Below are 20,582 nucleotides of genomic sequence, written 5' to 3' on the forward strand. Positions count from 1 at the left end.
TAGCAACATTTTTGTGATGCGAAGCAAGAAGGATAACTATCTCCAAATTAGAGCCACCATCAAGAGGAATGACCTGTGACCATTTTGGCAAATTGAGAGAATAAGAGTTGTGGCCCCATCTCTCTGAAAATTTTCCAATTACAAGTGGACGAGCAATCAGAGTCGTATCCTTTGCATCCTTGTCATCTTTTTCCTTACAAATGAACAAGGCTGGTTCTTGACCAATCCTCGAATCCTTGAAAAAAAGCATCATGATAGCTATAAAAAAAAAGGTTAGTAGAAACAAAGCATGTCATAAAGAATATATATATATATATATATACGTATAAAATAAAAATAAAAAAATAAAAAAGAAAAAAGAAGAAGAAGAAAGAAGTGAAAAGGCATAATTTCTCTACACTTATGACATTATGTTACCCATTGGAGGCTATTGTGCAAGTCAATGCATGCTTCAGGTGGCTTTATATAGAGATCTTTGAAAACTAATGGACAAAAGGAAAAATAGATGTAAGTAGTTAAAATACCATGCTTTCAAAAAAAAAAAAATGCTGCACCAAACCTTGAAAAAAAAAAAATGAGTAAATGCGATCATGTTATTGGAAAGAAATTGTCTCACTAGACCTCAGAAAGAGCTTATAGCTTTGCAAAGAGTAACATGGCATCTAGAAGAAACTAGTGCACTAGACCTTAAGTAAATGCGATCGTGTTGTCAGAAAGAAATTGTTGCACTAGACCTCAAAAAGAGCTTATAGGTTTGCAAAGAGTAACATGTCATCTAGAAGAAACTATTGCACTAGACCTTGGATGAAGTTCTAGGCCAGCAAAGAATAGCATATTGTTCAGAGCAACTGTGCCACCAACCCTTGAAAAAAGTAAGAGACACCTAGAGGTTAACCTAGAATCAATCCGCCTAAGTTATCAAATACTGTCAGAACAGCCACCGTCAAAGTAGATCAGAAGGTAATAAGTCCAACAATGACCAGCGGCTTTCTCATTTGAATTTATAAAAATCTAGACCTTATTTCATAAAACTAACACCACAGAAGTCTTCTATGGCCTTCGATCTACCAAACCTGAAAATTTCTAGTCCAGATGCCCAACCACACGCTGCCACAAGATTTGAAGATCATAGTCTACTCCTTCATGTTTGTACAAATCCAGACTTCATTTCACAAAAACAACACTACTGCTCAATCCAGCGACCCCAAATCAACAAAACCCAAAAATTTTGAGACCAAAAACGCTGCCATGTGCCTCAATGCGCCGTCAAAAGATCCGAAATTCATAGATTCAGTTTCACGTGCTCCCACGCGCCACCAGTCAAACTCACGCACTAACACGCGCCTACTCGCTCACACGCGCGTACACACGCTGACATGCGTCCACGTGCCCATTAGCCATCTGACAACACTATGATGTCATTTTGGACCGACCCGAATCTGAACTTCCTAAAAAAAAAACTTTGACTTTGACCAAAAAGTCAAAATTTTCAAAACAAGCCTGTCCCACTCAGTTTTTTGTGTACATTTCGATTTTGGGATTTGTTTCTTTGTTCGAGACTCAGAAATTGCACAATCTCTAGAAAGTTGATTTTTGCATAAATCCTAAACAAAAGTCAAAATTTTCAAGAATGACTTGTCTTCCTCCTAATTGCTTTGAGAACCCCATAGTCTCTCTCCAATTGCTTAGTCTTCCAATAGAAGCAGAGATTCAGAACAAACAACAACTTGGCTGGTTTCTAAAACCAAGATCACAAGTTAGCTCCGTCTTTCATTTTCTGGGCTTTTCCAACATATTGCAAGACCACAACTCCATATCTCTCAACCGACCTTGACTTTGTTCATGTCTTTTAACAAGTGTCATTATATAGGGTTGTAAAAGTGTTGGAGTATCGTATAAATTTTCTCCCATCCAATACACATAGCAATCACCAAGGTCCCAACTCATCAGAAATCAGCCTTTAGTGTCGATCAATCAATGATGTGTTTCCACCAAAGCCTTAGTCCATGTCGCTATCAGCTTAGGACATGAAGGTCATCATTATTAGTACTTCAGAACACTTTTTTCTAGAATTATTTTAACTTAAAATAAGCTTGAAGAATTTCAGAAAATATACTTTTGAATTACTTTAACTTAACATAAAACCCAAAATTCATAAACTTCTAAAATTATCTCAACTTAACATGAGCAATACAATGACGCATGCACACTCAACCAATTTCACACATGTCCTCTCAGTAATCCAAAGTATATTCTTCTGAGATAACTTCACCAGGAGTTCTTAAAAACGCAAGGCTAGCCCTATAGCTCTGCATGTTGTACCCAGCCAACATCCTCACCTCATCACCATTTTCTATACCTTGTGATCGCCACCAACGATCCAAAATACTTCATCCTGCTAAAAGCTTCACCACTTTTAACTACTTCACTTGAAGAGTCAAGTGTAAAAATATGTTCTCGAGACGCATTCACTCACAACGCTCCAAAATCTGTGTGCATGAATGAGTCTCAATGGGACATTTGTAAAGCAGAAAAATTTCCGACCTATCATAAACTGACATATCATACTACCAAGTCCACAAAGTATGGCTAATTACAAAGTGCCACGTACTACTACTAGGTTTTGCTATCACTATTCAAAAACCAACAAAAAATTGCCAAGTGTCGTTAAAATAAGGACATAAAATGCATGAAAAAAAAAAATCAATCACACATCGACACGTGTAAGGAGTGATATAAGCAGCCCAGCACATGTAAGCGATGATGCAGTCAGTCCAATTGGGTGCTAACATGTGTCACCTTGAAAATCAAAACATTTTGGCCAATCAAAAGATGCCCCGTCTTGAAGAAAAAGTCTTAAAGCTCCTCCAATCAAACTGGAACACGTCACCAATCAAGCTTCGCCACATATCGCATGTCGCCCCCCCACTAAAACTCCTATAAATAGAAGCCTTTTTAAGGAATTTTTACAAACACCAAGCCATCTAGAGTATAAGCAACATCAAAGAAGATTCAGAAGCACTCAAAAGTACAGAAACTCTGCATGAATCAAGTCTTAAAGCCTTCAAGAACTTCAAGAATTTCAACCTCAAAACCGAAGAACATTCGAAGTAAAACTATCCAAACTGTCAACCTAGATCTTAAAGTTTGCTAAAACCAAGCTCAAAATCCTTCAAAAACCTCAACAAACCATAAATCAAAGCTCTACTAATTAGGCCTCCAAAGCACTGAAGAATTTCCACCACAAACCTTCGAAGATATAGAATACACCCAAAACATGAAGAACAAAAAATTTCTAACATGTTCATAGCCATAGATTCATTGGAATTTTTTTTCAAGGGTCTTCAATCCGTCCTTCAACCAAATTAAAGAATATTTGGTGTTTGAGTCAAAATCACATTATTACAATTTCAATCAACAAGTCTTTCAAAGAGATCAAATCAAAGGATCACTCTTTTATAATTTCATAGAATTGTATCACATATTCATCAGTACAGATTCGCATTTGTGAAATTATTTTACTTGTTTGATTTATTTCAAACTAAACATTTAGTCATCTACAGGACTAACATTATTCTATTTTTGTTGAACCCAAATTATTGAGATTCTCAAGTTGGGTGGTCAATAACTTTTTGTAGGGTAGATAAAACAGTTTAGTTTAAAACAAATTGTTTATATAAAACATTTTTTTGCAAGAATGCTTTCCTTTTTTTTTTTTTTTTGGGCAAGTCAGGGTAGTCTTGTAACCACCCTCGCTTAGTATTTATCTTGCTTTCATCTCTGAAATTGTAACATCATTTATGGAACAATTTTCTAGCTTAATTTCAGATACCTCTGATGATTTTTCTTGGACAACGCTAATAAGATATGCAGGTTGTTTTGGAGGAAGGAGTTGAACAGTTTCACTTGAAAGCATAGTTGCAACATCTAGCATGGTAGGTCTATCTGTTGCCTGGTCTTGTACGCATAAAAGACCAATATGAATGCATCTCAATATTTCAGATGAAGGGAATGACTCATCTATTATTGTTGGGTCTATTAGCTCCAAACCTTTCCCTTCATTCCATAACTGCCATGCCTGATACAAGACCAGTTATACACACAATGTTAACTATTATATTCAAAATCTCGTGTATAAATTTAGAAGAGTTAATTGAGAAACTTACATATCCTATAAGGTTGAGCGGATACTCAGAGTGATAGCAACTATTATTTTTCCTGCTGCTCACGATTTCCAATAGTAAGACTCCATAGCTGAATACGTCGGTTTTTATTGAAACAACACCATTCATAGCATACTCTGGAGACATATAACCACTGAAATAATAATTGACCAATAAAATTTAGTGTATGAATAAGCACATATACGCATACACACAAATATAATTAAATTTTGCTTACTTGAAATGCAATGAATACTTACTATGTTCCAACAATTCTATTTGTGTTTTCTTCTAATCCTTTCAACCCAAATATTCTAGCCAAGCCAAAGTCAGAAATTTTTGGATTCATATCCTCATCAAGCAAAATATTGCTTGCTTTTAAGTCTCGGTGAATTACTCTTAGTCTTGAATATTTGTGAAGATAAAGAAGTCCTTGAGTAATGCCTTCAATGATGTTGAAGCGTTTTTTCCAATTTAATAAAGACTTTTTAGTAGAATCTAACACAAAGTAGAAAATAATTGTAAGCAAATGATAAGTAATAATTGATTGCGTATAATAGAAAAACAAATATCCAATAAGAAAATTTTCCTTGTAATGAACATACACCCTACCAAAGAGGAAGACGTCTAAGCTTTTGTTGGGCATGTACTCATAGATTAGAATTTTTTCTTCTTGCTGAATGCAAAGCCCTAACAGTTTAACAAGATTTGTGTGTTGGAGTTTGGCAATAAGAATAGCTTCATTCTTGAACTCTACCAATCCCTGTCCAGAACTTCTTGAGAGTCTCTTTATTGCTATTTTCTGTCCATCATATAATTCACCCTGAAAATATATTTCAACAGTGAAATCTCACTTACATTATCTTAAATCACTTTCCATTTTTATTATTTAATTTTCTATCAAGATTCTACCTTGCCCTTGGCCAAAACTCAAGTGTTTAATTTTCTATCAAGATTCTACCTTGCCCTTGGCCAAAACTCAAGTGTTGATTTGACATATTGTATTCGTGAGCTGGGCTAGTTCTTAAGTTCAAATTTTGTACACGAAAAATAAATAAAGAGAGCATTGGGTCAAGGTGGTACATTTAGTTTGAATAATAGTTAGATGGTGTAAATTATTAGATTTCTACATAAGCTTTGTGTATGGTTGATAATTTATAATAGTATTAAAATATGTTGTCTTGATTTCAAACCTTATTTCCACTATCCATAATACCACCCATTTAAAAAACTTAAAAATCCTTTAATTGATTAATCATATTCAAATTTAATCATACACACAAATTGTGTGACACTCAAAGAAAATGCTAGTCACAAATGCAATTACACCTCAAAAAGACTAGTTAAGTTTTAACTAAGGCTCCTTGTAATTACTTGTAAATTGAACATCTATCTTGCAAGAACTTGATATTCGACTCAGCCTATGGCCACATAACACAACTCAAAAAATCTAATCAAATCAAATCCACACAATTTGGGATATAACAATCTCCCTCACTTAAATTTTTAATGACCTTATCAAGGCCCACATTATATTGCAATGACCCTAAGCCACATGATGTTATCAAGTTTGCTTAGTTTCTCTGATATCATGTGTAAATGACCCTAAGCCACATGATGTTATCAAGTTTGCTTAGTTTCTCTGATATCATGTGTAACAACTAGAGAAAAGCACAAGTCACATCTACTTTGACACTCCAGAATGGTTAGTTAAGTTGCAATCGAGGCTCCAGAAACCCAAGATCCACTTTGTAAAGACCCAATATGCGACTCATCACACACCCGGACAATACAACTCAAACAATTCAATCCAATCAAATCAGCACAATTTGGTGCATCTCTCATACACACACACACATATATATGGAGAGAGAGAGAGAGAGAGAGAGAGAACCTTATAAACTGGTCCAAAACCACCTTCTCCTAATTTATTTTCAGTTGAAAAATTTCTTGTGGCAGCTGAAATGGTTTCAAAGCTGAAGATTTGCAATTCATGGATATCTTGCCTATCATTATTTCGTTTCTTCACTTTGTCATGTACAGTGGACGATATTGCATTACCTCTAAGTTCTTGTAGAAGTATCTTTTGTTTCTTCTTTCTATACCCTAATTAACAAATATGCAAAATATAATTTTAAAATTTTGTGTTGCTTTATCATCAATAATATATCCAAAAAATCTATGTTAAGAATATCAATTACCTTCCGCTATGTGTTTTTTCACTTTTGCATAGCATAATAAGCACAAAAAGGCGATGATGATTCCCACTACTGCCACAATGATCCATATCCACCACTTATTTGCTCGCCACCTGTTCGTCCTCACGTCCGTATTGCCATCCCACATAGCTGGCTGGTCCCCTATTTCATCATGAGATGTTCCAAAATAAAATCACATTACATTAGTATGACTTATTCAATAATATGATAATAATCAATTTAATATACCTAAGATTAGTCATATAGAGAAATTATGTTATATGACTTCTAATACTAATATACAATTATATATATGGTTAAAGAATGACATGTACAACTCAAAATTTCATTTTAAAACAAACTATTATAGTAGATTGTTAAAATAATATAAAACAAAATAGCAAAATAAATTTCAAACTTATAAAAACTCTTAGTTGTAAAATTTTAATCCGAGTTGTATTTTTTAAAAATTTTTGAAACTTTGACAATAATGTTTGATTTGAGCAACCGTGTTGATTATTTTATTTTACTTAATTACTGTGTTCTATATAACATAATGGAAAAATCAAATAAAAGTGTAAAATTAATATTTAAAAAAAAGAAGGAATTGACTTGTTGCAACTACACCATGTATGGCAGAAGTTACATTATGTAATATATGTTATAATATGATTTGGATATGAACTTATATAATGTGAATTTTATTGTAAATTTTGATGATGACAATTGATATTATTATATAATTTCACAATTCTTATATCATACAATAGAGGTCTCATAATTTCACCTAGAATGATTTTTTTTTTTTTTTTTTTTTTGGGGTATACCTTTAGATAGGTTTTAGTCACAATTTATGTGAATATTGGTTAATTTTAGTTAATAGTTACTCACTGAATGCGTGGATTTAATTGATTTAAAATTTAATAATTTTAATTAATATGTTTTATAATTTAAGGTTTAATTAGAATCCACTCCAACAATTCAAAATAATTATATAATTTAAATAAAGGGAATTAACTTGGCTTAAAGAGGATATAACCACTTGTCATACAGAAAATATTACCACTTTACGTAACCAGACTTCTAGTTTGCTACTTTTATTATATTTTTGTATTAGTTACTAACTCATGCAATGTACAAGAAAGTTCTATAAAAGATTTTATACATGATAAATATTTTGTTAATAAATATAATAAATAAAGCAGTCAATAGAGAGTTTGTATAAAAATAACTTGCCTAGTTTAGTTATAATTTACTTAGAAAAGATCAAAAGAAATTAATTAGAAATTTTTTAGTATTGGGTGCTTCGTCCAAAAATATGGTGAATTCTAATTATTTTAAACAAACATAGTTGAATACTATTTGAAACTCTAAAAACCAAACTAAAAATTATATACAGAATGATGATGTGGAAGTGGTAAATCTTCAAAAGCTTTTCCCACTACATTATAAAAAAATATATATATAGAAAAAAAATTATCTAATATAATTAAAATTTGTACTCAAGATCAAACCTAATTTAACCAAATTTATTTAATACTGAGATGCTTTATCCAAACAGACAATAATTTAAATCGTCTAATATAAATTCTAATTATTAGATAAAAGCAACATGTTTTTTTTAACCAAAAAATTTGCAACTCTAAAAACAAAATTATATATATAAGTTGAGCACAAAGTAATTAGACATACCAATTGCTGAATTAAGGAAGTATATTGTCCGTGTCACAACAATTCCCCAATAATAATTTTCTTTCACTTATGCTTCGTTCTTCATGTAATAAAATTTGTAAAACTTTTGATATATTTTTTCTTTGAAATGATTGGGAATATTAGATTTACCTGTATATGATTGTAAAGAAACGCGCTACAAAAAGGGGAAAGTATCACAGATGAATTTCCGAATTTGGTTGTGGAACTAAATACGAAATAGTATGCTTTGCTCTAGTAAATCTGATATTCTCAACTATTTCAAAGAATGAAGCATTTACATAATTGATGGTCATAAGCCTAAAAATATATGCAGATTTTCGGATAATTCACAATCCACTAAAGCCAGAAAAAAAAAAAAAAAAAAAAAGCTTATTACAAAAATGTCTTCTTCCTCTTCTTCTTTTGTTTTTTTGTTGGGGGGGAGTTCTACTACCATAACTTTTGTATTACAATTTTCACCATATCTTTTTCTTTTTCTTTTTTGGTAAAAACATTTAGTTCATCAATTAAATATTTGAATTTTAATTTTTTGTAGCATAAAATTATTCATAAAAATTGAGTTTATGGATTGAATACAAATAAATATATATATATATATATAAGATTGAGTTCAACTTATATATGGTGTAACTCTAAGAAAATTTACACCATCTAAAAACTTTATACTGAAATTCATATTCTTAAAATCTCATAGTTTGATTACATGTTTCATACATTCTTTACATGCATGTCATATTTTGTGTCAATAAGATATTATTTACAATAGTATATATTTTGTTTAAATGTTAACAAAAAAATTAATGTTTTATGAGAAAGGAATAACTCAATACCATATGAAGATAATTGATTTTATTTATCTTATGAACTTTTTATTTCTATATGTAATTTTTCAATAAATAACTTCTTAACATTAAGAATTTTATTTCTTAACATTATGAATTTAACCAGATGTTATTCTTTCATACAAAGAATATTGTGTAAAACTCAATAGAAAATTATCATACAATGAGAGTTTAAGACTTCACTTTTATACTAAAAAGAAAATAGAATTATACTTTTTATATTGGTCTTTATGACAAACCTATATTCTCATCTACGTCAAACCTATCATTTGTTCGCTCATGTATCCCTCAATGTTTCCGTTCTGCTTTTGTTTTGTTTAGCTCAAATCAGAATAAATTTCTATTAACCTCAAACTTTTAAATACTTTAAAAAGGGAAAAAGAAAGAGAATAATTAGATAAAGGTACATACCATCTCTTGAGTTGGTTGGTTTGTCAAGATCCGACATTTCGCCAAGACTTGCATATTCGAAACATGCCATGAAAATTCATTATTTAAAAGACAAACGAGATTGACATAATATATATATATATATATATATACACACACACACAAATGAAATAAGATTTACGATACAAATGAACATAAAACCTCTATATTGGTTTTGCATGTTGAGAAAGCAATAGCTAGGGGGGAGGGGGGAACTAGAAATTAGAACAACTAAAAAGTAAAGAAAAATGAAATAAATAGCATGAAAAACTAACCTTAAGATCAATGATCCATCCCTAGACTTCTGTATAAGAGCCTCTGGAATTGAACCATCAAATTTGTTTCTGCTTAAATTACTGCTCGCAAATATAGTGTAAAATAAAATGTCATTTCTTACTTGTAGGTAGTACCCAGGTGATGGGTTCCAGCAAAATTTGCTAAATAGTGCCATTTTAGAAAAAAATATTGGCGAGTAGCATGTGAATGAAGTTAATTAGTTAAGTAGACTTTTTAAAACTTGAGCTTGTTAAACTCGAGTTTAGGCTGGAACTCGAGTTTGACAAAGTCAAGTCCCAAATAGTATGCACCAAACTGCCCAAACTCAAGTTCTAAAAACAGCCTTCTTAATTAATTAACTTCGTCCCTATGCTACTTTCCTAAATATTTTTTTTCTAAAAACATGCTATTTGGCAAATTTTGCCGATGGGTTCCATGATATTTTTAAGATGTCTCATTGACAGAAAATAGAATAGTCTAACCAAAGGTTGGACACATAATAAAACTTTATTTATATATAAAGCTTTAAGCTCAATAACTTACAGGGTCTTCAAATTTGGCAATTGTGCTAAAAATTGCGGTATGTTCCCAGTCAATTGATTGTATGATAGATCCCTAAAATTGACCAAAGAAAAAAAATAAATGTGAACATTTCACAATAACTCTAGTTAAAGTGTAAAGCTATCTATGGATGTGAAGTTAAACTATTTGCTTTTGTCGTTGGCAAGTGATGACATCCTCACATTGAATATTATAACCTCACATATACATGTTACGATATCACTTGAACCCAAAAACATTGGAATACAAAACCTATGGCTCACTTTTTGTATTGCACTTTATATTTCACCAATCATGATATGTTATATGGTTGAATTTTTTTCCATTTTAAACATGAGTACATGAGTGGTTTATAGGAAAAGTCAAATAAATATATAACAAGTTGTGATTAGTAGAGTATAAGAAAAGTTAAACTTTGGCGCACTCACATCAAACCCAAGTGCTAAAATAATATCCCATTCCCTTTTTTACTTACAAGTAAAGCAGTGCTGTGAGGTTGGAGAGTGAAATCGGTATCTCCCCTGTCAATTGGCTTGAGCTCAAGTTCCTGCTTGTAATTTATCAACGAAGAAAGAGTTGATGCCATTGTTGCAAAATCAAACACACACACACACAAGCAAAACAAATGAATAATGAGTGTATTTGAGCATTACAGCAGAATGAAAAGAGTCGCAATGAAATTTTAGAAAGCTTGTTCTCAGTTAAAGTTTTGCAAAGGCAACTTCAAATAAATTGAGTTTCCTACCTTAAAAGTTCTATCACATTCACATAGCTCAATAGCTTACATGATTTCAAGTCCAAGCATTGTAATTTATAAAAAAATAAATTGTTAATTTGTAACTACACCTTATAGGTTTGAAATCATTATGATTTTGCCCCCTAATGTTAATACTTTAATCCTCTTGTTAATGACTATTGCTAAGGTGGCAGTTAAGTGCCATCTCAACTCAAAATGACTAACGTTAGGGTTATAGAACACGTCGTTTTGATTACATTATGAAAATAATCTCCCTTTTATGTCTTTTAATTATTTATCAATGTCAGACCATGAGGTATACCATATATATAGCCACGACACCTCAGTTGGTTTTATCTCAAAATTAAAGCACAACCACCATGAAACACTACAAAACACACCACTAATCACTACCCCATATCAACCCCATTTTTAATACCAAAGTAGCTCTAAGTAGCCATCCCAACATAAAACCGTTGCCCCAATCAAGAGTCCTCAATATTGGTCTTAGATTTATTTTTTCTTTCTTCCAATATATTTGTCTACAACTAGACATAACGAAGCCTTAAGAAAATTCAACAAAACTCATACAAAACAACAAACAAGTACACGGGCCTTACAAAATTAGTAATCAAAGATGGTCGCTAGGCTTGAAACAACTAGCGATCACAAACAATCACTGAGGATGAAAAACTGTTGGTTGGAGATGGCCACTGGCTAGGGTTGAAAAGATCAACGATTTGAGGTTTAAAGGGAAGTGAGAGAGAAAGATAACCCAATACCCGAATCTTAGAACTTGAACGACAAGATCCTGAACCCAGATAAAAAGAAGTGAGACCAAGTTCAAAAAATCAAGATGGGTTGCAATTGATTTGAAGATCCATGCAAGAGAGTTCTGATTTTGATTTTTTAATTGTTTTATTAACCGGTAAATGTTTATTATTATTTTTTAGTTAATGACTTGTATTTTTAAATGATGCAACATGTTTTAATTAGACTAGTTGTAAATACTAAATATTGAATGCTTATTTGGCATTCAAAAATCACCGCATTAACAAATATAGATAGTAGGGATTTGAATTAAAAAAAAAAAAAAAAAAAAAAAAACATCGTATAAAGTTAACAGTTCGAGGTTGTTTGGTTATTCAAAAATCACCGCATTAACAAATATAGATAGTAGGGATTTGAATTAAAAAAAAAAAAAAAAAAAAAACAACATCGTATAAAGTTAACAGTTCGAGGTTGTTTGGTTTAGGCAAAATCATCGCTCAAAACTCAAAACTCTCAATTTTCATCACTCAATTCTCAAAATTCGTGAGCCCCACTACAATTCAGCTTGTTTGGTTTTGTTTCCAAACTCAATTTTCATCCCTCAAAACTCAAAAAACAGAATTTGGGTGATGAAAATTGAGAACAAGTTTTTGCTGTTTTTGAATCATGAATTATGAGTTATGTGACATTCTTGTAAATTTTGACAAACATGTGGGACCCACTCAATGTCAAGTCCACATCAAAAATCAGGTGCCAACACTCTCTTTCTTCTTTTCTGTCTTCCGTTTGTACCCTTCTTTCTTCTCTTTTATTTATTTATTTATTTTTCTTTCTTCTTTTCTCATTTCCTTCTTTTGTTCTCATTCACCTAGATTTCTTTTCTCTCAACTCTTTCTTAGCTTTTTCTTTCTTTTTTAGCACACCAATTTGGGTTGTGATCAGCGTTTGTGAGTTCTATTTATTTATTTCTTTCTTTATTTAGAACTTTCTTTCTCTATTTAGAGTTTGTGGGATTTATGGGGTAATTCGTTCTGGTGTTGAAGGTATTGGTGGTGTGAGTGGATCTGCTATATAGGGTGGATGGGTTTGATTTTTTGTGATTTGTGAGGTGGTGGATGGAAAACAATGATGGTATGTTGGGTTTTTGAGGGTTTTGATTGGTAGATTAATGGGTTGCCGGTGGTGGTAGGAGGCAAGGAAGTTTTAAGCTGGCTGCTAGTCTCTGGGTTTGGCCTCTTCAGTTCCTAGAGAGTTGTCTCAACTCTCAATTGGACAGAGATTGTTTACGAGTAAGGGAAGACCGTTCTGACCCAAGTAGATGTCTGTGCTCCATCATTTTGAGTTAAAGTTGAGTTTTTAAGTTGAAAACTGGAACCAAATTTTTTAGGCAAACAAATTGGGACTGAGATAAGATAAAAAATAGAGAATAGAAAATGAGATATGGAATAGAGTTTTGAATTACAAGAATTGAGTTATGAGAACTGAGTTTGAGTGATGCTTCGAACTTAGAATTTGAATTTTTAAATTTTAAAGGGCAAAATCAATGATTGCAAACTTTAAAAATGGTGCAATTTTCTTTTTCTTTTTTCGAAAAATAATTACAATATGCTGCTAACCTCACAGCTCGAACCCTTTCACCCCTAGAACCCCAAGCACTTTATACATAGAGAGGTGTCAATTCAGCTACAAGGTCTTTGGCAATAATAGTGCAATTTTCAATTGAGTAGCATGCGTAAACATTTGAGCTCATCTTCATCCAATTCCATTAGATATTTAGACAGAAACCAATCCTTCATAATTTACAAATCATTTGAAATGTAATCAACTCCATCCTGTTTTCTTGAATGGCACATCTTTAAAACTACTAGCAATTTTTTTGTGATGGTCCAGCTATTCTAATGGATTCGGACAAGATAATTTTATTTTTATAAATATATATATATATATATTTGAAATATAGATAATAAATAAATCAATTGAACTTCCGTTCATTCACATGGGTTGAAAACGCACTCACAGTGAAATGATCCTGGGAGTATAATCTGAACTGCAAGTCAAACCACTCCATGAATATTTGTTTGGGGAACATGGGTCTCCCTGCCAGTCTTCCCTAGAGATCCTTGAAGTTTGTTTGATTTCCATGATAGCTGTCACTGTTGTTTACAGAAAATATTACTTAAGATTATAATCATTCAAAATAAAGTGAAAGGAGGGATTACAATATGATATCAATAAAAGAATAAAAAAGAAAAATCCAAAATTGTCGAAACTCAAAAGCATCTTTTCTATGGTAAAAATTGTCGAAACTCAGTGCGATACAATTGTAACATCTCAACCTAATTGCATAATTAATTTTATGGGTTTATATGCTTGTTATTTTCTTAATTACTTTAAGTGCATAAAGCTTTGATATCGTGATATTATAAAAGATTTATACTCTTCTAATGTTATAGAAAGAAGTTGGGTAAATTGCAAATTACACCCCTGAAGTTTGAGTTGACTAGATTTTACACCCCAAAATTTCAAAAACTTGATTTTACACTCTAAAGTTTAGTTCTGTTAGCAATTCACACCTCTATGGTTAGTTTTTGCTGTTAAGTGACACATGTTCATGTAACTTGTTTTATTTTTGCCAAATTAGCCCCAAAACTACTTTGTTTCACTGAAAAATAAAAACTTACCTGGCACTGTACAAACAATGCTGTTTTGCCCAAGCTGAAACACAAAATTTAATCCCAAAACTACACCGTTTCAGCCTAATTCTAAAATCTCAAATCAGTCACTTGTATCACAAATGTCTAAGCAAGCCTCATCATGAACCCATCCACCTGAAAGGTACCGGGGGCAACGACTCATCGTGAAAAAACATATCATCTGTAAAAAAAAACAATCATCTATTAGGTGTAAAAATACCAATCATTTGTATAAATTAAAAAAAAAAAAATCTCATTCCAATATGGAGATCTATTAGATGTTGAAATCATCTACGCAATAGAAGAATCATGGGTTTGCCTAACCAATCAACAATAATCCAAGTGCTTAACACATGAATTAGTTTAGAACACTCAGGTCAACACTCACGGGTTTGCCTAACCAATCAACAATCATGGGTTTGCCTAACCAACCAACAATAATCCAAGTGCTTAACAACTCTCAATTTGACACAATGCGGGCTTTCCTACTCCATAATTAGTTTAGAACTTACAGTCATCATCATAATCTTTTACACGGGTCTGTAACAATAATAGTGAATATAAATGGTAATCAAAACTTAATTTTAAAAAAGAAAAAAAGAATTAAGAAAAATCATCAATAGCTATGAAAATAGCCTAAACCATATCATATCAAACAGTAATCAAACCTCGCCATTACTGTGGCCGTTGCTGTGATCACCGCTGGACTAACGGCTGAGGTTCACAGAAGCCAGGGACATTTGTCAGGTTCACGATGAGGCCGCTGCCGCTGGGATGATGGGTTCACGATGAGCCGTTGCTGCCAATACTTTCAGGTGGATAGGTTCACGATGAGGCTTGCTCAGATATTTGGGAATAGCTGATGATATGAGCAACTGATTTAAGATTTTAGAATTAGGCTGAAACAATGTAGTTTTAGGATTAGATTTTTTTTGTTTTAGCATGGGCAAAACGGTACCGTTTGTATAGTGCCAGGTAAGTTTATATTTTTTTTATTGAAATGACATGGTTTTGGGGTTGATTTGGCAAAAATAAAACAAGTCAGCATGCACACATGTCACTTAACAGCAGAAACTAACAGTAGGATGTGAATTGGTAACGGAACTAAACTTCAAGGTGTAAAATCAAGTTTCTAAAACTCTGGGATGTAAAATCCAGTAAACCCCAAACTTCAGGAGTGTAATTTGCAATTTACCCAAATAAGTTTTATAAATGGGAGGGTGATAAGTATAAATGCTAAAAGTTGTAAAAGTGAGTCATAACCTTTTCTTTCCTTATTAAGACATGTGCCCTACCAAATCTTTCTCCCTTATCTTTTCTTGGCTGCACTAGAAGTTCATTTCATGTTCTTCTTTCCCTATACCATTTTCTTTGTTCTTATTTCTTTTCTTCTTTCTTTGTTCTTAAACCGGCAGCCCCTTCCTTCTCACCAACAACCCTCCCATTCTCACAGAAATCATGGATATCTCTCTCTAAGAAGAAATCAAACTCTTACTAAAGTTTCAGTTTCAATTGTGGCCAAGTATATAAGATAATTTTCTGTTATGGGTATTTTAATGATGTAATGGTTTACTTTAGTTTCACTTCTATGCTCTCTAATCTGATTGTTAGAAGCTGAAATTTGTGGTTTTGCATTAGCAATTTGAAAGATTGAAGATATTTTGGTCAACTGGATGCTTATTAATGTATTCTAACAAGTATAGTATAGGTATAAAAATACCCACATGAAATGAAGGCCCATTGCAATTAGTTGACGATTTTGTAAGAAAACATTTTAAAGCTGTCACCTTGACAGATTTGGGGTTTACAACTTAAAAAAATTTTATTGAATCATATTCTGTGAATTAGGATGCTAGGATTAGTTTTTATAAATTCTAACACACACATGGTTGTTAGGGCAGATCTGAGCATGTTGTCTTGTATGATTTTTAATAAATCATGTTTTTATGCTTTAACTCTAAAATTGATATAGTATTTACTAAATATCTATACGAGTGGCTCTGTAAAAGTGCTTGAAAATTGGATGTGATTGGATAGTCCATTTGTTTTTACAAATGAGGCATATGCTGCTGAAATAAGCTGTGAACAGTATATGATATACCTGGCATTGATGATTTAATTCTAAAATTAGGATGAATGTTTTAGTCGCGAGCACGTGTCGCCAGAATGCCCTATTTGGTTGTAACTGACTCTTCACATTCCCCATACACCCTACTATAAATACCTTTATATCCACAAAATATAGAGAGCTTTCAGAAAGAATTTTGAGAGAGAAAAACAAGATTGACTCATCTGCAATCTTCATCTTTTGATTCTCCAAATTCCTCTACTCTCACCCTTTCCATTGATATATCCTTGAGAAGTACATTTAGCCAAATCATTATCTCACCATACCCATATCCATGAGAAGGTATTTAGATGCTTTGGAAGCAGTTCAAAAGGGACTAATTCATTTTGGTTGATACAATAGGCAATTGTGGGATCTGGTAAGCTAGAGAAGACAAGGTTCAACATAACCCTACTAGAGCAAGAAGCTAAGAGAGCTTAGGTGCACTGGGAAGATTAGGCTTGAAGGATTTTCTGCTATTCATGTATCCCAACTTCATTCTCCAGTGAATTATTGACCGCTTGAAAGGCAACAGAGGATTTTCACCGAGTACTTCGGTTTCCTCTTTGATAACATATCACCGTATTATCTTTGTGTTTGCATCTTTCTTCCCTTTCACTTTACCTTGTAATTACTGCTGTGATTGTGATTAATTATGGTTTAGAGTGTGTTACTTGTTTAGGTTTAGCTTATATTTACATTTCACACATATATTGTTTGATTATATGCGTGCGTTGGTAAATTGTAAATTGGGGATCTAAACGCCCATTAGTGTTTTACACACTATATGAAAATTCATCTTTCATTTAGGACACGAGAACAAGACCGTAGACACTTGAGCTCTTCTTATACAAATCTCTCATGTCTTCTGTTTTCAAGTAAGAGATATGTGACATGTGCGTTTGATAAATATAAGAATTATTTAGAACATTTATTATGCATTAAAACTTATTATTTAGAGATATTACATATAAGCATGATTTAAGTAAAGATATATGTTCATGAATTGTTGAATCCCATATATATGATAATTCTAGCATATTGATGCTATTACTTATATCATGAACATAACATTTAAGAATGAAGGGGATATGCTATTGTTATAAAATACTTATATAAAAGCATAATCATCAGAAAAATATAGTTTTCAAATTATTCTATTGTTATCATCTAAACTTAGCTAGTAGGAGGTTATAGTACTGGTATTTTCATGGAGATTTTAATTGGCCATTATAAGTGGTGAGGACTCTATTGTACCGACCCTTGTTGGGAACAGCCAACTTGTGGAAGATGTCAACCGTCCTCCATGGTTGATGATACGATCACACCGAAAGGGGTGTGATACTTTCTGATATGATCCTGGGATTTCCCGGCATTATGGGGAATGTTGGATGCCTAGCACAATGTGCTGAAAGCCTCCCAAAATTGTGACAAACTTACAATTGTACTGACTAATATGTATTGACAAATGAGCTATTAAACTATTTGTAAATTATAAGAAAATTATGATGATAAGAAAGGTATGTTGAATGTGTTATAAGTCTGATGGAAAGTTTATAATAAAGTATTTTATAGTCTATTTAAAGATAAAGTTACTGAATTATTTTTAAGTTCCTTATTATATCCTTTTATTATTATATGAAAGGAAAATCAATTATTTTCATCTAAAAATTCATAAGTTATTTTAAGAACAAAATGAATAGTATGAAGGCTATTTTATCAAAGCTAACATATCCATAAAATATTTGATTTACATGCATTTTTATTAAATGCTCATGGAGCTTAAAACCTTATTGCATTTCACAACTCACCATTTTATATTTCAGTGCACAGGTTCTTTCCTAAAAGCAGCAAGAGTATTAGAGGTGGCAAGAAATCTATGATTCTCGTTTGCTAAAATATATAGTTTTTTTGTTTTTTTTTTTTTTTTGTATAATAGTTTAGCTCTTTTGTTGTATAAGAGGAATCAATGTGTACTTGATCCTTTTGAGCACAAATGTAATTCAGAACCATAGTTTGTTTTGATCTCCAGTTGTATGTATTTGGGATTAGGTTTGTAAATAAGAGTTTTGCTAAATGTTTAGCTATGTCATATTTATACGAATACCTTAAGTTTCAGCCAAGTAGTAATCTTGCAAAGTTCAAATGAAACGAAGTTTCAAGGTTTTTATCCTTTTTGTATATTATGGCTTTTATTCAAGAAAATAAAAAACAAATACAAGAAACGATTCTTGATAAGCTCCTTCAACTTAAGTTGGTTCGGGTTAGTATTGAGGTAAACTTGATATTAACATACCGATCATGCTCTAAATTCTGAAATACGAGTTTGGGTTGTAACATCTAATATGCATCTAGTTATCATTAATTTTTAAATGCATCCAAGTGAAGCTAGAGGAGCCTGGGCCTTGGGTTCCTCGCAGTGAGAATATTGCAGAGAGAAGCAACTTCCTTCCAAAGAAGGCTCAAACGATCAGTTTGGTAGCATGCACATCCACGATATAGGTTCTAGTAGCAAAGACGTTTACAACGTAGGTTGATATCAAGACTTTCAGCTTTAGCGGCTTGTCATAGAGTTGGACCCAACAATTAAAATGAACCCAAATATGGACCAATCAACCAAGAGAAACCTAGATTTGGACCCAATTCTAAACAATTGTCCACAACCCCAACCGACGTCCATGGCCGAACACAGCCACAACCTCCAGGCCACGGTACGAGTCACCATCGCAGAGGTTCTTCTCTCTGCTCTCTTGGATTCTTTGCCTCTCATCTCCTGGGTTCCATGAAGGGTAAACACCATGAGCAAAGAGGCCACAGATGGCAGTGATTGATGCCACCACAGTTGGTCACCGCCTTCTTTTTATTTTTCAATTCTTAATTCGAGTTCTATATGGGTTTAGGGATTGGGTTTCCTTTTGGTTGTGAGGGTTTGGGAAACGAGGTTTTGGGGTTAATAGTAGATCCATGGATTTGGTATTTAGAGTTTTCAAGGATATTGATTTATAATCCGTTCGGATTGAGAGAGAGAGAGAGAGAGTATAGTAAAGCAGAGTAGATTTAACACAAAATTAGTTTATTTTTTGTCAACTCTACTTTACTCTCCTACTTCCCCTCTTTCTCCCTCCACCCAAACAGGCCATTAGTATAGTATGAGGTTGGATTTTGTGTACATTTGATTTTTATGTTTTTGTGTTGGTTGCTAAGAAATTGTAAGAATTCGCAAGAACAGTTGTGAATGTTTCTACCCAATAAAAAAATAAAAAACTATTTTTAGATTTTTTTTTTTCATTTTAAATGCTGATGCAACAAATTTCTAATTATTATTATTCTATTAGTCACGTAAGCTTAGGTATGTTAGCTGTGTTTGCTATGTGCTATGTAGATATTTTTTGTGAGTGAGTTGTCAAAAATGACCAAATTGACTGTAAACTGAAATAATAAGAATTAAATTGACTATTATTAACATATAGAAACCAAATAAACAATGATCTTAAAATATAAAGATCAAAACAATATTATATAACAGCAGTATTTGGTTGAAAAAAAAAATATAATATAAAAATAAATAAATAGATAAAAGAACATACCGTCTCCGTGGTCAGTTGGTTTAGACAGGAGAGGAGCTACACTGTAAAGCTCAAACGCGTTTAGGATGGGAGGAAGGTCGGACTCCATTGTTGCATCAATAGAAAAATGAAACGGCGATTCAAATGTTCGATTTGGACATATGGACAAAGGCGTTAAGTATTCAAGAGTTATCGGTTTAGAGGTATAGTCCCCCCGATTCACAGAAATAATGAATTCTCTTTTCTTGCCTTGCGTAAGTTCAGCAATTTCAGCGAAGTGAAAGCAAACATACCATCTTCTATGAGAGATTCCAGGAAAGGGATAACTCAAGGTATTATTGTAAGCTCCACTGGCTTGGACAGCGGTTCTTAACACCTGTGCTGGAAGTTTATAACCATCATTGCTGTCCTGCACGTCAATATCTGAGGAGGTATTGATTCGCACCGAGTTATAATTAAGTGTACCATAAATATACCAGAGGCGATCATAGACATCTTCCTTGTACCTTGGACAGAAAAATCTCAGT

At 32.6% G+C, this 20,582-nt stretch overlaps 1 protein-coding gene across 3 annotated transcripts in view; it reads right to left on the bottom strand.

Annotated features, from left to right (window-relative positions):
- Positions 1 to 3,440: 3,440 nt before the first annotated feature.
- LOC111986962 (putative leucine-rich repeat receptor-like protein kinase At2g19210) overlaps positions 3,441 to 20,582 on the bottom strand; it is a 32,825-nt gene continuing 15,683 nt past the window's right edge. For 2 of the 3 annotated variants that reach the window (XM_065777003.1, XM_065777002.1), the window contains exons 4-15: positions 20,077 to 20,561; positions 13,707 to 13,842; positions 10,658 to 10,729; positions 10,165 to 10,236; positions 9,621 to 9,701; positions 9,328 to 9,374; positions 6,365 to 6,523; positions 6,058 to 6,269; positions 4,776 to 4,986; positions 4,424 to 4,661; positions 4,167 to 4,317; positions 3,441 to 4,078 (exon numbers count right to left, since the gene is read on the bottom strand). In XM_065777003.1, the coding sequence (XP_065633075.1) occupies positions 3,764 to 4,078; positions 4,167 to 4,317; positions 4,424 to 4,661; positions 4,776 to 4,986; positions 6,058 to 6,269; positions 6,365 to 6,523; positions 9,328 to 9,374; positions 9,621 to 9,701; positions 10,165 to 10,236; positions 10,658 to 10,729; positions 13,707 to 13,842; positions 20,077 to 20,561 (2,179 nt within the window). In that variant the 3' untranslated portion in view covers positions 3,441 to 3,763. Of the gene's footprint in view, positions 4,079 to 4,166; positions 4,318 to 4,423; positions 4,662 to 4,775; positions 4,987 to 6,057; positions 6,270 to 6,364; positions 6,524 to 9,327; positions 9,375 to 9,620; positions 9,702 to 10,164; positions 10,237 to 10,657; positions 10,730 to 13,706; positions 13,843 to 20,076; positions 20,562 to 20,582 lie in introns of those variants that run through there. The other variant, XM_065777004.1, reaches the window with a different exon arrangement.

The sequence above is a fragment of the Quercus suber genome, unplaced genomic scaffold (genome assembly GCF_002906115.3).
Source record: "Quercus suber isolate HL8 unplaced genomic scaffold, Cork oak 2.0 scaffold_146, whole genome shotgun sequence".
NCBI classification, from domain to species: Eukaryota; Viridiplantae; Streptophyta; class Magnoliopsida; order Fagales; family Fagaceae; genus Quercus; species Quercus suber.